Below are 20,212 nucleotides of genomic sequence, written 5' to 3'. Positions count from 1 at the left end.
AATAATGGAACAATATATATACATGAAAATATGTATAATGTGAAGACTGGAAGAATACCAAAATGGAATTAGTGATAATGTTTGAGTGGCCATGCTATTCAAGAACATTGTAAAATACATTTTTATAATTTGCCATATTCTAGTTTTGTCAGATGCAGATATATGTCTTTAGCCACATTCAAAAGAATTTTGAAGAATATAGGGCCAAGAATAGAGCTCTTTGGAATATTGTGTGAGGCTTTTCTCTTTACCAACTCAAACTTATTCATTATTACCATTTGGGTGTAGTTATTCAAAAATTTTGAATACAACTCTACTTTCACTAGCCCAGATTTCCAAAAGGATGTCAGAATTTTTTCCAAAGCCTTTCGATGCCAACATGGGTGATGCTTACAGCTTTCCCAGATCTACCAGACTTTACAGAATGTCTGCTTTATAACCACCTAGCATAATCTTAGGTATGATTAGGGTGCAAAAGAAGTCGTCTTTGCCTTCAAGGCCTGTATGATTAGCTTGCAAATACAAGCTATACACAGATAAAGCAATTACCCAGTGAGTGCCGTATGACACTCATCTGGGAAGGTTTTTATTGTTGTTGTTTTTGTTGTTATTGTTTTGGAGTCTAGCTCCTAGGTGAGTCCTAGGAGATGGAGAATATGACCAGGTTCTGATGACATCATTTGAGCCCCTGAAACCAGCACTAATTGAAGTTAGATCTAACCCTGGACTTCAATAGCCAAGAATTTCTTTTTTGATTAATTTAAGTTTGGGTTTCTGTCTCTTGCAACTGGAGTAGTACTAACTAATAGATTTGAATAGAAGTGGATCATACAGACTGGTAAGAGTTGTGTCAATGATATGCATAAGGTGCTATATGAACACACAATTGGGCCCTCTTGTCTGAGCTAAGTGGGCTCAATAGGGCGTATAGGGTGGCTAGTAGGCTAACCCACTCTGCAAGCGTTAAGAGATTAGAGATTTGGGGGGATGCCAAACCATACTTTACTATACCATCTTTACTATAAATACTATTCCAAAGGACCTTTTAAAGATGTCTTTTCATTCTTATAGTATTTTTTAATAGCATAAGTTCATAATTTTGATAATGTCCAATTTGTGAGTTTTTTTCTTTGGATTGTACATTTGGTATCATATTTAAGAAATCTTTGCTTCACTTAAGGTCATGAACATTTTCTCCCATGTTTTCTTCTAGAAGTTTTATAATTTCAGGTTTTACATTTCAGCACATAATCCATTTAAAGATAACTTTTGTTTATGGTGTGAGGTATGAATAGAGGGTTGTTGTTTGGTTTTTTTTTGCATATGGATATCCAATTGTTGCAGCACTATTAGTTGAAAAGACTATCCTTTCTCTACCGAATCACCTTTGCACCATTATTGAGAATCAATTGACCGTATATGAGTGTTTATTTCTAGATGATCTGTTCTGTTCTTTTGATTTATGTGCTTAACCTTTTAGTAATACCTTCCTGCTTTGATTACAGTAGCTTCCCTCACTCTTCCTCACAGGCTATCTAAGAGCTTTTAAATTTGTAAATTTTAATGGTTTAATTGTGTTGAATGACTCTTTCTGGTTCCAGTCCCTACTTTGGTATGACCCGTAAAGGACTGTTGCTCGTCAGTTGATCATAGAGCATTAGTGAGCTATGTTGGGTTTCTGTCTGAATGATATTTTGAAATTACTTACAAATGTAAATTTTCATGTCAATCATCAATTCTTTAAATGAATCAAGCAATTATTTTATCAATTCATCAATGTTTGTTCAGTAGCCTTTGACTCTTCTTCTGAAAGATAAGGACATTAGCAAATGTATACTCTCCACAAACAAACACTTTTTAAAATTAACGATAACTTTTATGTAGCCAAAGTCTATAAACTTTCATTTTTAACCTAAAATAATAAAGATAATATTTACTTTATACATTTAAGTGTATTCAGTACTCATTACGAGTACTTTTTTTTTTTTTTGGCGGTACGCAGGCCTCTCACTGTTGTGGCCTCTTCTGTTGCGCAGCACAGGCTGCAGACGCGCAGGCTCAGCGGCCATGGCTCACGGGCCCAGCCGCTCCGCGGCACGTGGGATCCTCCCAGACCGGGGTACGAACCCGTGTCCCCTGCATCGGCAGGCGGACTCTCAACCACTGTGTCACCAGGGAAGCTTCTACCAGTACTTTTTAAATATGAGTTCCATTTCCTTGAGTTCCTTCTCTCTATTTAGTTTTTTGGGATAGATTTTTTATCAAGCAGTTCTTTTTTTGTTGTTTTTTTTAAGGCGGACGCATTAAACCTTCATTGTTCCCAGAATACGTACAAAATTGAGAATGCCTTTCCGTTGCCATAAACATAAAACAAATGGGCTGGGCACAATATTTTTGGCTCAATCTTTTTTTTCCTGTTTGCAGGATTCTGGAAACATTTCTCCACCTTCCTCTGTCATTAAATGTTGCTGTGGAGAAGTAAGAGGTCTGATTAAACCCACATTTTTTTTTCTCTCAGCCCTAGCAGATGACTTGATTTTTCTTTCCAAAAGTTACCTGTTTAGTGAGTTTTTTAAAGAGTACACATTTGGGTCGATCATTCTGCATAATTGTTTTTCTGGGAAATACTGTACAGGTTTAATCAGTAAATTAAAACTTTCATTTATTTTAGGAAAGCTTTCTACTTTTATAATTTTGAAATATTCTGTTTCATTTGTTTTGTTCCCTTAATCCAAGGGTACCAATAATGCATATGTTGGAGCTACTGTTTCATTTCTGTATTATCCTCTTTCTAATGGTTTCTGTCATTTTCTGGTTTTGTTTTTAATAGGATTTTTACAAATCATGTCCCCCATGTTACTGTACTTTTCATATTTTCGTAGTTTTAAATGTGGTTTTCATTTCCCTAATTATTTATTTTAAATCCTTAATTCCTTTCATGAATTATGCCAGCTCCCTTTTCATTTCCGCATGGTCATATATTTTATTTGATTTTTTTCATTCTTTTTTTTAAAGTTAAAATTATTTTTAAAGGATTTCTGTTCCTGGCCCTGAGGGAGCAACAGAAACATATTTACCCACTTACCTTAAACAAATAAGAAACTAGTCCAAATTTATGATGAATGGTTTCAAACATTGGACAATGGACAGTGATGAATAGTAATCCTTGAAAGAAGATAAACAAACAACGTGAGTCCTATGGTTTCTCCAGTAATTCCCTAGAGAGTGATTCCAGGCTGCTGTGCAGTCTCCCTTAGTTGAGAAGACAGAGTAAGTTGAGAATTTGGGGAAGCCAAGGTGGATGGAATTCACAGAGTACCAGAGAGGAGAGAGTCACACAGAGAAAGAGCTCCAGAGATCTCCAGGGTGTTGCCCTTGAGTCTTCAAAGCATTTGAAGAATCTGCCTGAGGCAAGAGGAATAATTACCAGAAAGGAGCAGGTGGAAAAATTCTTGATGCTCTCATAGAGGGGGAATATTTTAAATTCTTCAAACATCCAAAGCAGAGAAACCTTGCAATACATGGGGTGTTGAGTAGAAACCTCAGAAGGGTAATGCCTCAGTAGTGAGGCTGAATTAGCCTAGAATAAAAGCTTGTTTGCTCTGTATAACTTTTGGTCAAAATAGTCTGTTGAGTATGTCATCTATTTCCTAAGTGAATCTAAGTGATATGTTAAAATTTTTCACTTTATTATATTCTTTCCCCCTTATTTAAAGACTTTGCTTTAGATCAGTTTTAGTTTCACAACAAAGTTGAGAAGAAAATACAAAGATCTGCCAGATAACGCTTGCCTCCACATATGCATAGCTTCCCCTATTACCAGCATCCTGGTCAGAGTGGTACATTTATTACAATTGATGAGCCTATATTGACACAATATTACCACTTAAAATCTATAGTTTATATTAGCGTTCATTTTTGGCGTTGTACATTCTACGGTTTTGGACAAATATATAATGACATATCCATTATCATAGTGTATACGGAATAGTTTCTCTGCGGTAAAAATTCTCTGAGCTGCGCTTATTCATCCCTCCCTCACCCCCTAGCTCCCAGCAACCACTGATCTTTTTACTGTCTGCATAGTTTTACTTTTCCCAGAATGTCCTCCAGTGGAGTCATACAGTACGTAGCCTTTTCAGATTGACTTCTTTCACTTAGTAGTATGCTTTAGCGTTTTCTCCATGTCTTTTCATGGACTGAGAGCTCATTCCTTTTCAGTGCTGCATAAAATTCTGTTGTCTGGATATACAACAGTTTATTTAGCCATTCACCTACTGATACCTTGGTTGCTTCCAAGTTTTGGCAATAATGAATAAAGTTGCTATAAACATCCATGTGCAGGTTTTTGTGTGGTTATGTTTTCAACTCTTCTGGGTAAATTGCTGTATCCTGTGGTAAGAGTATGTTTAGTTTTGTGAGAAACTACCAAACTGTCTTCCAAAGTGGCTGTATCATTTTGCATCCCCACCAGCAGTGATCCTTGCCAGGATTTGATGTCGTCCGTGTACTGCATTTTGGCCATTCTAATAGGTGTGTAGTGTTATCTCACTGTTCTAATTTACATTTCCTGGACGACATATGATGTGGAGGTTTTTTATATGCTTATTTGGTAAAGTGTCTGTTAAGGTCTTTGGTCCATTTTTTAACCGTGTTGTTTATCTTCCTATTGTTGAGTTTTAAGAATTCTTTTTATGTTTTGGATAACAAGTCTTTTATCAAATGTGTCTTTTAAAATATTTTCTCCCAGTCTGTAGCTTGTCTTCTCATTCTTTTGACATTGTCATTTGCAGAGCAGAACTTTTACATTTTAATGAAGTCCAGCTTACAAATTCTTTCTTTCACGGATCACACCTTTGGTATCTTATCTAAGAAGTCATCATCATACCCAAGGTCATCTAGGTTTTCCTATTATTATGTTTTCATCAGTTATTTATTGTGATTGTAATAGTTTTTGCTATGTAACATTTTGTCTCCCTGTTGTTTGGCGTGTAATGGTTCATAATAGTTAAATCTTTATTGGACCTTTAACAGTATAGAATAGACTCATAGCTACATTGCACGCTATTTGCTTTTTAATTCTACTTCTTTGACAGTACTATTGCAATGCTTTTTAAAAATTTTAATCTGTTTATAAGGGAAACACATAAAACAAAGAGAAACAAAAACGTTGTAGGATTTATTATTGTTATTATTTTTATCATTATCAGAATCTGTCTTTGAACAGAGGGGCTTCATCTATTTACATTTATTTTTTCCAGCATTATTGCGATATGATTTACAAATAAAAATTGTACATAATTGGGTGGTATGATGCGATTTTTTTAAAAAGTTGTACAATATGGTGATTTAATATACATATTTATTGTGAAATTATTATCATAATCAAGTTAATTAACACATCCATTACTTCACATAATTACCTTGTGTAACTATGTAGGTGTGTGTATCATGGTGAGAACACTTAAGACCTACTCTCTTAGCAAATTTCAAGTAAATGCAGTATTATTAACTATAATCACCATGCTGTACATTAGATTTCCAGAACTTATTCACCTTATTACTGAAAGTTTGTACCCTTGAACCAACATCTTCTCATTTCCACCACACCCCGGCCAGCCCTGGAAATGACTGGTTCTATGAGTTTGAATTTTTTAGAGTCCACGTATAGTTGAGATCCTACAGTATTTGTCTTTCTGTGTCTGACTTATTTCACTTAGCATAATGTCCTCTGGGTTCATCCATATCATTGCAGACAGCGTGATTGCCTTGTTTTTTAAGGACTGAATAATATTCCATTGTGTGTGTGTGCGCGCGTGTATATATATATATATATATATATATATATATATATATACACGCGCGCACACACACCACGTTGTCTTTATCCATTCATCTGTTGATGGACTTATGTAGTTTCCGTATCTTGGCTATCGTGAATAATGATGCAATGAACATGGGAATGCAGATATCTGTTTGTGATATACTGATCTCATTTCATTTCGATATATATCCAGAAGTGGATTGTTGGCTCATACAGCAGTTCTATTTTTAATTTTTTAGGAACCTCCATACTGTTTTTCATAAAGGCCAGTTTACATTTCCACCAACACTGTATAATGCACTGTATGATGCATTTTGAGTTAATTTTTGTGTATGGTATAAGATAAGGGTCTAATTTCATTCTTTTGCATGTGGACATCCAGTTTTCCCAGCATTGTTTTCTGAAGAGATTATCCTTTCCCTATTGAGTTTTCTTGGTGCCCTTGTCAAAGATCTGTTGACCATATATTTATTTCTCAGCTCCCAGTTCTGTTCCATTGGTCTATGTGTCTTTTTATGCCAGTACCATAAAATAGTTTGAAATCAGGAAGTGATGCCTACAGCTTTGCTTTTCTTTCTCAAGATTGCTTTGAGAGGTTTTGCTAGATGTATCTGTAAATACTTTATTGTACATCTCTTAAGAATAAAGCCTGATCCACTTTCATAAACATAATGCAATGATCACACCTAAGAAAACTATTAATAATTCCATAATACGATCTAACGTACTGTGTATATTCAAATTGCCATAATTGTTCCTCAAATGTGTTGTGTAGTTTTATTTCTTTTTTGATCCAGGAGTCAATCAAAATTCCTGTTTTGCCCTTGGTTATACCTGTTTAAGCTTTTAATCTAGTATCCTCCCTCAGCTACTCCCTCCTTTTTCTCTCATCACATTGACTTTTTTTGTAGTACTGAAAGATTTAGAAAAGGACAATACGCTCAGGATGCTCAGTTAATTTGAAGGTCAGACAAACAATGAACCATCTTTTAGTATCATATGCCCCTTGCTTACACTAGAAGATGATTTGTTGTCTTTCTGAAATTCAAATTTAAGTGAGTGTCCTGTATTTTATATGGCAGCCCTACTTTTCAGAAACTTGAAGTCTGTTGCATTACAGAGTAGCTCAATTTCTAGATTTGTTTGTTTTCTTCTGATTTGAATCGGTTAAACATTTTTTACAAAAGCATTTCATAGGCGACGGTGCGTCTTCTTATTGTGTCACATTAGAAGGTACATATCTAATAGTCCCATTAGTGAGGCTGTTTGATTACTGGATGAAGAGGGCGACTACTAAATCTCTTTAGTTAAAAGCATCTTCTTCCTTTGGAATTAGTAATTAGTTGAGTGGTGTTCTGAGACCAGGTGAATATCCTGTTCCCCATAACCTTCTGTGCAATGATTTTAACATTCATTAGGGATCATTTCCTGAATCAATACTACACTGTGGGTTGCAAAATGATTTTGCAATTTTATTATTTCTCCTACATTTATTGTAAGTTGGCATTCATCTGCAAAGAAGATCTTTCTTTTATGCTCTCTCTTATACTATCACTATATACTAATGGAATTAAGAAATCCAGTTTGTTATTATTTGTTACTGCCATTATTCTTTTTACTCTCAAATTACTCCAGTTTTGGCCAATGGAAGTTCCCTTCAAGTCTGCTCTTTGGTCCCCCGTATATGATTCCATTTTGTCTTTGAATGCTTTCTTGCTTTCTATTATTAAAGAGGCTTCCCAGGCTTAATTTTTAACTCATTTTGCCCAAGACCATGAATAAGCCTTTTCCTCAAAGAGCCTGCGACAGCTATCAGTTTACTGCTGCTCTTCTCAGGGTCCATTGCCTCTGTGCCACTTTGTGATACTGGAGTTGGATCCTGTAAGCGTGTTTCCTTTGCCAGCTGGCACAATGGCAAGCTTTGTCAGCAGAGGGCACTGGAAGGACGCTACGGGGAACAGGCTGCCTGGGCTGGTGGGAGTCCTCATCCTCTCTTTTTGCTCCTAAAGGACAGGTGCTGTGACGTGCTTGCAGAGCATCCAGTACAGCTCACTCTCCAGCTGGTTTCGCCGGCATCCCGGCGGGCAGTTCCCTGCTCAGTCCTGTACCATCAAGTTTCCTGCTTGCCAGCCTCAGTTTACTGGCACTCCGGTGGGAAGTGCCCTGTTTGGCGACTTCAGCCCACCAACTATGGACCAGGTCTGGCCCAGGATGACACCGCAAACTGCTCTGTCATCCCCTGGGCTGCAGCTATCTCAGTTTGGGGGAGACTGCCTCTCTCTCTCCAAATCATTCCTTATTTGAGTACTCTCAATCCTATGGTATCGTTAAGGTTTTATTTTTTTAATCTCCTATGCTTAACCCCCTGTTTCTAGTTAATCATTCTTTACGTTAAATTTTCCCTGTTTAAATTACTGGTGTGTTTCTTGTCTTCTCACTGAACCTTGACGGATACAGTACAGAGGATGGTCTTTAATGGTACCACCATTCAAAAATGCAATTTCAGGATTATCTTGGTCGTACCTTTGGATTTGAGTACACTGCTGAGCCACTTGCCGATGGGAAATGGGGTGCTTATGTCTGATGACACACCACAACACAATGAATACAGCTATCGCCTACGGCTGATTGTGATGAAGTGTCAACAAAAGCAAGTATGTTGGAAGCCCAGTGCACTTGACTAATGATGACAACAGGATGGTGGTATCTTGGTCTGTTTGGGCTACTGCAGACTGGGTGCCTTATAAACACCATTTCGTTGTAACAGTTCTGGAGGCTGGAAGGTCCAAGATCAAAGTATCAGTAGATTTGGTGTCTAATGAGGACTTGCTTTTTGGTTCGCTCTATTTGCTGGTACCACAGTGTTTTTATCAGAGAGGCTTTAGAGTCTGATTGAATATTTGTTAGGGCTAATCCTCCCTTATTGCTTTTATTTTTCAGGATTTTCCTTCATATTGTTGTATGTTTATTTTCCCATATGAACTGTAGAATTAGCTTGCATCGCTCCAGGGGGAAAAATTTACTTTTATTTTATTTAGAATCACATTGCATTTATATATTATTGAGGGAGAATTGACATCTTTATGATGTTGAATTTTCCTATATGAGAACAAACAATGTTTTTCTATTCGTTTAAGACCTCTTTTTTGTCCTATAGGAGTGTTTCACAGTTTTCCAAAACAGTTTTGGCACATTTCCTGTTAAGTATTTTATCTTTTATTTTGTGTGTTTCTATATTAAATGACACTATACCTTTCGAATGGTCACTGTTAGTACTTTTTCTACATATGTCCTTAGCTAAATTTTATACCATGCTACATGCTATATTTCAGAACTGGTTAGTTTTATTTTTAGCACTGATTCTCTGTTTTCTAGATGTTGTGTTATATAATCTACATGAAGATATAAATGAATTATTTCTCAATTCTTATGCATTTAAATGTTTATTATTATTAGCTTATATCTCCAAACCTACGTTATATAGTGGTGGAGAGAGAGGACATACTTGCTTCGTCCTTGATCTTAATGGGAATGCCTGTAATGTTTCTTCATTAGGTATGGTGCAGGTTTGGGGCTGAGATATAAAATATTTCATCATGTCAAGGAAGTGTCCCTTAATTTTTATTTTATTTTTATGAAACTATGAATGAGTGTTGAAATTTGTCAAGGGCTGTGTTACACTTTATTATTCGTTCACGATTCTTTTTTCCCTTCCTCGTTCATGATTCACTGTGTGAGGACTGTACTTAACCTGCACGTTGATATTGGGTTTGATCATATGACTTGATCTGTCTTTAATTTTTTTTTTTTTTTTTTTTTTTGGCGGTACGCGGGCCTCTCACTGTTGTGGCCTTTTCCGTTGCGGAGCGCAGGCTCCGGACGCGCAGGCTCAGCGGCCATGGCTCACAGGCCCAGCCGCTCCGTGGCACGTGGGATCTTCCCGGACTGGGGCATGAACCCGTGTCGCCTGCATCGGCAGGCGGACTCTCAAGCACTGCGCCACCAGGGAAGCCCTGTCTTTAATTTTTTTAACTGAAGTATAGTTGATTTACAATGTTTCAGGTGTATGGCAAGATGATTCAGTTATATATATATATATATATATATATGTGTGTGTATATATATATATATATGTTCTTTTTCAGATTATTTTCCATTATAGGTTATTACAAGATATTGAATACAGTTCCCTGTACTATAGAGTAAGTCCTTGTTGTTTATCTGTTATATAGTGTGTATCTGCTAATCCCAAATTCCTAATTTAGCCCTCCCCCCCTTTCCCCTTTGGTAACCATAAGTTTGTTTTCTACATGTATGACTTGCTTTGAACAAAGGGGTTTGATCAAAAGTGACAGTGTGTCAGTTCTAAGCCCAAAGCATCATAAGTTTCTGCTCACCTGTCTTCTGTTCCTGCCTCTACCATCAGAAAGACAGACATGCCCTGGATAGTTGATCCTAGATAGAGAGACATATGGAGCAGACCTGAATCCATCCTGCAGCCTGAAGTACAACCCCTGCAAACCCACAGACTGTTGAAAGAGAAAAAGAAAAATATTTGATGTCCTAAGCTACTTAGATATTGAGGGTGTTTGTTACTCATTATTTTCACAGGAATAGCTGACTGATACAAATTATTTGTTATCATCTATAAGTCTAATCATATGACATATTTCTCCCTAGATCTAACTATATGGTGAATTATAGGAATGAATTTACCAATATTGAAGCATCATTGTTTGGGTATAAATCCCCCTTGATTATGATGCCTTCTTTAAACTTGATTTTAGATTCTGTTTATTTAGAATTTTTCCACTGCTACTTATGAGTGAGACTGATTTATACGGGTGTGTGTGTGTGTGTGTGTGTGTGTGTGTGTGTGTGTACATTTGCAATCATTACCAGGTTTGAGTGTCAAAGTAATACTTGTTTCATAAAGATCACTTGAGAGTTCTCTTTTTCTGCTACAATTTAAATGGTATTAGGGTTATCTGGTCTTTGAAGTTTTGATAAAATTCCACTGTAAAGTCATTTGGGTCTAGTTTTTATAGTTAGTTCTTTGATAACTTTTTGTCTTTCCACTATAGAAGTTTGTCTATTTGTCTTTTCTATGATTAGCAAAGTTAATTTTGGTAAATTGTATTTTCCTAGGAAATAATCTAATTCATCTAGGTTTTCCGTTTAACTTGGACTGAGTTGTGCAAAATATTATAAGTTGCTTCTGATTTGCAAAACTTCCTCATGTCCTTGGTTATCTCCTTGTTTTTATTTCTTATTTGTGCTTTCTACCCTTCTTCCTTTATTGGGTTAGCTAGTGGTTTATCTGTGGTGCTGATTTTTTTTTTTAACAAAGAACCAGCATTTTGATTTATTAATTTCTACTATTTTTTCTGTTCCCTATTACTTTTAACTTTATTATATCCTTCCCTGTGCTTTCTTTTGCTTTACTTTGTTGCTTTTTTCTAATTTTTAAGATGGCAACTCAGTATCCTTATTTTCATCCTTTTATTGTTGCTGCAAGAATTTAAGGCTATGGATTTTCTGTGATCACTGGTTTAACTGTACTCTAGTGAGTTTATGCTTTCATTAGAACTATTTTTTAGAAATTCTGCAATTAAAAATTTTCCCCTTTTGTCCCAAGAGTTGTTTAATAGAGAAGTTTTAGATTTCCAATGAGATTTCTAGCTTTAAGAAGAGCAGAGGAGCAAGGTATAGAAATAAGGCCCTTGCTCCACTTCAGGTTTCCAGAACTTTTAGTTTTGAATGAAGTTGAAAATTTTGATTATTAGCTTTTAGGTTTTTTCCAGTACAAAGGAACTGTTTGTTTATTATCTACAAGGGATCAGAATAGCTATGGGACTTACCAAGTTGTAATCCAAGGGCAAAGAAGCATAAATTCACTGAGAAAATGAATGGAGAATGGTAAAAACCAATAAAATTGATTTGTGATTGCATCTAAGCTTTCATTAGCTTTGACATCAGCTTTGTGAAAATTAGAAAAAGTTTGCTCTCACTCAGTGGAAGTGGCCTACAGAGCCCTGCATAGTTGGAGGAGTTCTGGCTGAATATCAACCTCCACTTGACTCCTGTTTCCTTGACTGGGAACTTTAGCTCAGCCAGGGGCTGTATGTTTGATCCAGAAGGTCTTAGATTGCTGTCTACTAAGTCCAGCACATTAATTAAAATGATGACATGTATTAATTGCTAGGCAACTGTAGGGAATCAAATAAGAAAGGCAGTTGACACCACCAGACTCTCATTACATTCGAGATATAAGATTTATTCACACCAACAAAAATAATCACAACAAAATATAAACTAATTTAAAAAACAAAAGATCATAGTGACATGAAATTTTATATTCTCAAGTGTGTAAAAGGTTTTTTTTGCTTCTACATAAACTTCTTTTCATAAAAGGGTAGCAAACATTAAAATGCAATGATGGTTTGCATTTTTTGTATGGAAAGAACATAGGCTAAACCCTGAAGCTTTTAGTGTGCAAGGGTGTTACCATCAAGTCACACACTAAACTAATGATCAAAACCATGATCTGTTTCCAGATCCACACACACATATATTCACCAACTAAGCAGAGAAATAAGCATTTCATATTCTGTCCCACTCTGCTATAATGTATTTTTTCTTTTTACTAAAAGCAAAGTAGGAAACTGTATTTTTCTCCTTTTAATTGACCTCAGAAGAGGCACTATCCAATTCATGAGAAACACGAAGTTTCAGGTGTTTGTCTTCTTCACTCTTAAGGTCTGGGACTAGCTTGTCTTCGCGGCTATGGAATTCTTGGCTGTGGAATTCATGGCTGACTTTGGAATTATCCTGACTCTCAATCACATCGGAATGCTCATAGCTGTCATCCTCGGCCTTCAGCTTGAATTCTTTGGAATGCTCGCGGCTGTGGGTTTCCATACTGCGGTCATCCGGCTGACTCGTCTCCTGACTGTCCTTCCCACGGCTGTCCCAGTCAGAAGCCCTGTGGAGGCGCTGGGCAACCAGGATGGCCTTGGGTGCATCACCCACCTCCTCGCTCTCCACGTGTGACGTGACGTCCTCCTCTGTGGCATCTGGATACTGAATCACAGAACAAACGGGAGAAGAATTCAATAAACAGCCAGAGATGGGAACACTGTAATTTTCTTCTGCTTTTTAACTTTCAGGCCAAGGTATTCTCTAACAATGTCTAAATTTGGCTGAAGCAAAAAAATAATACTAGCATGTTACTTTTTTTCAAACTAAGTCCTTTCATTACGTCATCTCCTTTAGTTTAATAGGTTCATCAATTTTGTATGAGAGGAAACCCATGAGGAAGGTCTCATTATCTGTTTTACATAAAGGGAAAATAAAGCGAAAGTTAAAAGTAAAGGAACTCGTACACGGCAGGGCTATGTGCTAAATCCAGATCCTTTTTTAATTTAAAAAAGCGAATAGAGGGCTTCCCCAGAGGCGCAGTGGTGAAGAGTCCGCCTGCCAGTGCAGGGGACACGGGTTCGAGCCCTGGTCAGGGAAGATCCCACATGCCGTGGAGCAACTAAGCCCGTGCGCCACAACTACTGAGCCTGCACTCTAGAGCCCGCGAGCCACAACTACTGAGCCCCTGCGCCACAACTACTGAAGCCCACGTGCCTAGAGCCCGTGCTCCGCAACAAGAGAAGCCACTGCAATGAGAAGCCTGTGCACTGCAACGAAGAGTAGCCCCTGCTCGCCGCAACTAGAGAAAGCCTATGTGCGGCAACAAAGACCTGACACAGCCCAAAATAAATCAATTTAAAAAATAAATAAATAAAAAAGCAAATAGAATAAGTGCTTTATAACCAGGATTTGGAAAAATAGCATTGTGATTGAGAGACAAAATTAGGGAGAAATTATGTGGACTTTAATACAAAAACCAATAAGTGGGAAAAGGTTTTGTATTCAATGATCATAAAGTAATAATCCTTGCTGAATGAATGAACAAATGAGCATGCAGACCCTTGTTCCCTAGAATTGGGCTCTACTCATAACCATCTCATGTGTCTTGTTCAGGGATTTACCTGGACTTCAGATCTGCGGAACATCTTTTTCGACCTCAGTCCGTAAGCCACACTATCACCTCGGCCTTCGTATGTGTCTCCGGTCGGGACAGGTGGAGTGAAGACGGAGGTTGCTGGAACGTCAGTGGGAAAATCAGTGACCACTTCATCAGATTCATCAGAATGGTGAGACTCGTCGGAATGGTCAGTGTCATTGGAGTCATTTGCGTCAGTGTCCTGGCTGTCTCCATCCTCTTCGTCATCCACAGTGTCTGTGTGCTCAGAGCTTTCATTGGACTTACTCGGGAGGGTCTAAAAATCAAGATGATCGGAAAAATTGGTGTAAAGGTTTTTATTTTCCTTTAGCCTTTATGGTGCCTTAGTCTTTTACTATATTTAGTTTCAGAATCTTTTACGTCTTTATTGAATTTGTTACAATATTGCTTCTGTTTTATGTTTTGGTGTTTTGGCCATGAGGCACGTGGGACCCCAGCTCCCTGACCAGGGATTGAACCCGTACCCCCTGCCTTGGGAGGCGAAGTCTTAACCTCCAGACTGCCAGGGAAGTCCCAGTTTCAGAATCTTTGTATTCACAGCAAAGCACTCAATGGCTTTTAAGAGCTAAAGTGAGCATCTTCCAATTTCCCTTTTAACACAAGGATAAATGGAATCCTATTCTGAGTCATTTTTCTTGCTTTTTCATAAGCATTATTTTCAAGCCAAATGTATGAGTTATAAATTTATATCGATAACATGTTTTTCCTTGATCATTTTAGACACTATTTAATTTACCAAATTCAATAATGCGGTAAATACAGGTGCATAATTGTGAGATTGTTTTTTTCTATGACAATTCTCAGGAGATCAGAGCATCCATGTATTAATGCTCACCCCCAAACCTAAAACCCCTCCCTATTAGCCTGGATAATCAACAGGCGACTGTGTTATCCATGTGTATAAACTGCAGCTCAATTAACCAGTTAATGTCTATTACACTTCTGATTGCAAATATATTGGGTCATTTATCTGACTTTCCTTATTAGAAATTCTTAGCATCTTCAAATAGAATCTTAAGGAAAACAAATTTAAGTTATCCCTTTGCTTAGCAAATATATTACTAATTCCAATAGAAAGAATAGTTATTAAATAAACCATTATGTTAGCAACAGAAACGTTCCTGGAGTCAAAGTCTTGGCTTTGGTAGGCATTAATTAGATGCTTACCAGATATTAGATGACAGCAAGAAAATATCTTAAATAAATTGCAAGAGGCTTAGTATTTCAAACAACAGACATTAGTAAACATTTCCTGCCACACTAAACTTATTTGAAACCTGGTATTTCTGACATTTAGTAAACACTTGTGTTTTTTGTGAGCAAGTTTTAGACAGGAAAATTTTTTTTCTTTCTTTTTTTTTTATGGTTGGCTGAGCTCATGTTAGGAAGGGAGGGTGGGTCTCAAGATGGTGGGTCTCCAGGTTTTGAGGAGAAAGTTCCTAGTTCCTATTGTTCCCTTGGATGGTGGTAGCAGAGTCACTCAGAGAAATGAGACAGATATGAATCGGGCTACCAGGAGCCCATCCCATAATATTTCTCCCATACCCGCACCTCCACTCCACTAAGTAAAGGCGCTGCTTCCACCATCCCTGACCTAGAGCCCACCATACTGTTGGCCCAGTATAATCAGGTCTGCAGAAAGTTCAAGGCTTTGGTTAGGGGTGTGATGCGCCCCTGGAATTTCAGGCCAGTGGATAGACAGGGCATTTACTGGAGACTTTTAATGGAATTTTGCCAGAATTGAACCCAGGCAATGTCACCAGGAGAAAGAGTTGCTTCCTTAGTTCCTCCAAGACATGGTGGACCTTGGATTCAAAGTGGAACCTCACCTCTTGCTTGTTATCAGTTTCCTCAGAGGACACAGTATTCTGAAGAAAGAAGGGTACAAATCAGTGTACATCATACTCTCTTAACTTTTTTATTCAAAAAGTTAGCCTTTTCCATACAAAGCAGGTCTTAGTTTTTAGCCTCATTGGTGGATGACTTAAGCGGGAAGACAACATGACAGATCAGTTGGTGTCCCAAGTTCACCTTTACCAACAGGCAGGAAGGATCCACTTAACAAGCCCAAGTGGCCTGCTCGGTGGCTATTTTTTGTGGTGGTTGTTCTTTAACTGTGAGAATTTTAATATTTAGAATTAATCAAAATTAAAAATACCTGTGGTTCTAGGAAAGTCTGCTTCTGAGATGGGTCAGGCTTTAGCCACGTGGCTACAGCATCTGGGTATTTGTTGTAAAGCTACAAAAAAGAGTTGCATATTTGTCATTATTAAGAAAAAGAAACAGGCATCTCTAAGTGATAAGCGGAAAAAAACAACTCTACTTCCCCAATCTTGATGGATAAGCATAATATGCATTATTCAGTCAACTGGAGCCTGAGCTCTATCTTTCATAATTTATTCTTTCTGGTAGAGTCATTTAACAAACCCTTACGTAGCACTTATTGTGAGGCAGGCACACTTTCAAAGTAATTTACAAATACTCATTCATTTAATCCTGGGAGAGGTATCAGTATGATTACTCCCATTTTACAGATCAGGAGAAACCCAGCCACGATGAAGTTAAGTGGTAGTAAGTGGCAGAGCCAGGGCTCAAATCCAGTGGCTCTCCACATTGATGATCCACTGTGCTTTTCTGTACGTTTGTTAGCAGAAATTCCTCTCAGATGAAATACAGCTAAAGCAGAGGGGCCCTTAATTTGTGTTGATCTTCCTTGTTTCCTGTCTCTGTGGAACAAGGAGAAACTCTCTAAGGCTGTGCTGTCCAGTATGCCATTCTCTAGCCATGAAGCACATGGCTATTCAAATTTAAGTTAATTAAAAAAAAATTAGTTCCTCGGTTGCACTAGAGCGTTCAATAGTCACACGTGTCTAGTGGCTACCTTAGTGGGCGGGGCAGAAATATATCAACACCATTGCATGAAAGTTCTATTGCTTTAAGGTGCCAAAGACGTGAATGGAATGGCCTTTACTTAGCCAAGTCATTTATCTGGAAAATGATAGTAATATGCTAATGCAGAGGAGTGGAAATTGCTCTGAATAAGTGTCATCTGGTGGGCTGTACGGCCCAGGGCGATCACTTCACGTCTCTGTCATGGAGAAAAGTTACGCTGGGGGTTCCAAGAATTCCTTCACAGCCACAAAAGAGGAGAAGTGCAGGAAGGAAACCAGTCAGTAGCACTTTGGATTTCCCCATGGTTGGCTCTAACCGTATTGGGCTTCTGTGACAGTTTTTGCTGAAAGAATGGGTTCCTTGACTGAAAAATGTGAAAACGACTAGTCTAGATGAGTTCAAAGTTTCCCTCTTTTTTTTCTTTAAAATATATATATTTATATAAATAGTATACAGATAAATGTTATGATTGATTACATTTAATATACATATTTATTCTGATGATACCTGTAATACAGGCTTTATCTGTATTTATAAGATAAATTTATAATTTTTAAAAAGTAATACGAAGAACAAATAGATAAGAAAAACAAACTACAATCTACCCAGTAGTCATATCGCTCGTAGATAACCGGTGTTCATCTTCAGGGGTGTCTCTTTATAGACTTCCCATATTTCCTACTAGCTCTAGATTTCTAGGCTTCTAGAAGGTTGAGCTCTTCACTTATCTCCTAAATAACACTTAACCACTTATACAGCCGTGGCTTCATGTGCCGTATTTTATTCTATTAAAAAGGCACTAATTCTTGCCTCAAAAAGTGTGATCACTATTTTCTCTGGAAATGTTACTTTACTGGCTTAGTGCTGTGATTCAATACTTGTGTTCTTAAATCACTTGGAAAACAGACACACTTACTTCTACCCACTTGCACACCCAAACACAAGCAGCAATACTTCTCCCAACATCTTCATTAAGCAATCTAATTGCGGTGACCCCAGGCAGCTCTATACTGGCCTTTATTCTGTTTATCTGGAATTGAACTCTGTGTGCCTTTTTGTCCAAGCTCCTTGGGACAATGCCCGTTTGTTGTTTGGCTGGCATGCTTTCACCCTGTGGAGGGGCAGGTACATCTACGGTGCTGGTTGAATAATTATAATAAAGAATTTGATTTGGTCTTATCTTTGTCTAGAAAAATGTGATCTAACGTCATCGGATGAGCACAATAGATACAAACGGCATAAACAGACTTTCTCTTTATAATGGGCTTCTTAGCAAATATTTTAGGAGATATTGTGAATATTATGGTTATGCCAACTCTCCAATATGTGAGGTGAATTTTAAACTTAGCTTGCCACTAAGTAAAGCAAAAGATGGAATTTTTTACTTCTACAACAGTATGTTGACTCATGGAAACAAAAAGTCACACAACTTCATAGAACTCATTTTACATAAATGATGGACCTAGAGCATCATTTTATTATATTAAAAAATCTAGTTTGGTTTTAAGAGACTAAAAGCAGTTCTGTGCTTGGTACTGGCCTAGAACCATAGCAGGCACTCAATAAATACTTATAAGTTATTTTGTTTGACTATGAAAATAAGTAAAATTGCCATACATTTGTAGTACATCTTCCAGCAGTTGCAAAAATAATTTAACTATATGATAAACCTAAAAGATGCTCACCTGCTTTTCCTCAGAGCTGCCAGAATCAGTCTGTTTAACCTTTGAAACAGAGAAGGTGAAGAGAGATTACAGTGTGAACGTGTTCGTAGCACCTTGAAACACACAATTCATTTATTTTGAGGAATTTTCTTTAAGATTCAGCTGTACTCACTGGAAGGGTGGAGGCGATGCCCAAGAGGCAGAAGCAAATCACTGCAATTCTCATCGTAATCAATGTTCCTGCAAAATATTTTGTAAGAAATACTTGATCTTTTCCTAGGTTAAAACAGTGATGCTTTTTTAGGCTACCACATTACAAAATCGTCACAAATAAATATATATTTTCTGTAGAAATACTCTCTACTTCTTAGAGGAAAATTTTCTTCTTAATATTATGATCTTTTGAGTTAGTATTTGTAATGCCACCTCCTCTATTCTCCATCTTTTCCTATTAGGCAAGGAGAGAGGAATTTTACAAGTCTATATTTATTCAACTTTAAAATTTAGAGTTTCAGAGATTATGCCGTTGCTACCTCATGTCACCAGCCATCTAAACCTAAAAACAGATCAACAGTAATTGAGTTCAAGTAATAAGCTGGAATGGGAATATTTATTTTTTAGAGAAGAAAAACACAAAGAGAAAGAGAGAAAATAAAGCTGTGAGAGAAACTTGCTTTCTCCATTTTCCAGCATGCATTTCAAATGCGATTTTCAACTTAAATTATTTAAAAGGTGTTACTTAGGTGAAATGAAGCTATCTCTAAAGTTAATAATTTAAGTAAGGTATTCTAGAAATTTGAAACAAGAAAGAAAAACACTGAAAACAGTCAACAGCTTTCCTATTTGTAAGTCTAAATAGTGTCATACAGGTATTTTGGATAAATGTTAATAGCTAAATACAGAGGTAAAAATATTCAGAAAGGTTTTTTTCCTTGAAAACAGGATAAGTCAGATCATTAAATAATTAGCATTATCATTTGTTTACATTAGCACTAAAAATCATTTTCCTTTTAAATTGTCTCCACAATCATCTATCCATTTAAAATGATGTAGATATAATCATTCCAAAGGGGCATAGACATTTCCTTTTTTTTTTCTGATGGCAAGAAGCAGTTTCAGTTCTTTTGAGGATGGCGTGGAAATATTTTTAAGTTTTCTATTCGACTGTCTTTCAAAATAGCCGGCCGCCTTTCCTGCAGGAGATCTGCCCCGGATCTGGCATGCTTATTCCAAAGACTAGGACCGTTTAAGTCTGATTAACACCTTTTACTGTTAAACCCTTTTCCTTACGGCTTGACCTTCCCCATGAAATGAAACAGTGCATACACAGGCCAGCAAGCAAGTAGCAAACTGCAGCCTTACCTTAGTCTGCGGCGGCTGAGAAGAGCCCGGTCCCAGGCGGTGCTGATGCTGTGCTCAGGGCTGCACTCTGGGCTCTTCCTCTCCCTGCTGTTGACAACCAGGACGTCTCAGAATTTAAAGGCTGCTCCAGACGTTCTCCACCAACACAGGGGGTGGAGAGATGTGTCATGAGGTTTTTTGCCACTGCCCAACCCACTTGCTCCTACACTTCCCCCTCTGGTTTTGTGGTTACAAAACAAACACATGCACACACACATACACACACACACACAAACTACTCTGCAGTTAAAACATTACTTATGCACAATATCATTAACTAGCTTTTTCGTTTATAGGATTGGCTCTCAGCGTCCTGGAAGGGCATCGAGGGGGTCCCATAAAAAGGGAGGGAGG

At 37.5% G+C, this 20,212-nt stretch overlaps 1 protein-coding gene across 2 annotated transcripts; it reads right to left on the bottom strand.

Moving 5' to 3' along the window:
- Nucleotides 1–12,091: 12,091 nt before the first annotated feature.
- On the bottom strand, nucleotides 12,092–19,954 carry SPP1 (secreted phosphoprotein 1). Of its 2 annotated transcripts, XM_082653782.1 has the most exons (7): nucleotides 19,820–19,954; nucleotides 18,630–18,697; nucleotides 18,479–18,517; nucleotides 16,060–16,140; nucleotides 15,731–15,769; nucleotides 13,867–14,157; nucleotides 12,092–12,907 (listed from the first exon to the last, which is right to left on the bottom strand). In XM_082653782.1, exons 2-7 carry the CDS (start codon nucleotides 18,681–18,683, stop codon nucleotides 12,506–12,508), a joined length of 906 nt encoding a protein of 301 aa, XP_082509908.1. In that variant the 5' UTR covers nucleotides 18,684–18,697; nucleotides 19,820–19,954; the 3' UTR covers nucleotides 12,092–12,505. The 2 variants fall into 2 exon arrangements, with proteins under 2 accessions (XP_082509908.1, XP_082509909.1); XM_082653783.1 differs by lacking the exon at nucleotides 15,731–15,769.
- Between the last annotated feature and the right edge of the window lie 258 nt (nucleotides 19,955–20,212).

Source organism: Grampus griseus (assembly GCF_964374135.1).
Source record: "Grampus griseus genome assembly, chromosome: 4".
NCBI classification, from domain to species: Eukaryota; Metazoa; Chordata; class Mammalia; order Artiodactyla; family Delphinidae; genus Grampus; species Grampus griseus.
This window is presented reverse-complemented; position numbering and strand designations above follow the sequence as displayed.

Bases quoted from the DNA above. Each gene is read 5' to 3' on its own strand.
- SPP1 (XM_082653782.1), bottom strand. From the start codon at position 18,683: ATGAGAATTGCAGTGATTTGCTTCTGCCTCTTGGGCATCGCCTCCACC. The intron at 16,141-18,478 runs GTGAGCATCTTT...TCTTTTTTGTAG, and splicing joins GCAGCTCTGAGGAAAAGCAG to CTTTACAACAAATACCCAGA. The intron at 15,770-16,059 runs GTATTTTTAATT...TTCTTTCTTCAG, and splicing joins AGACTTTCCTAGAACCACAG to AATACTGTGTCCTCTGAGGA.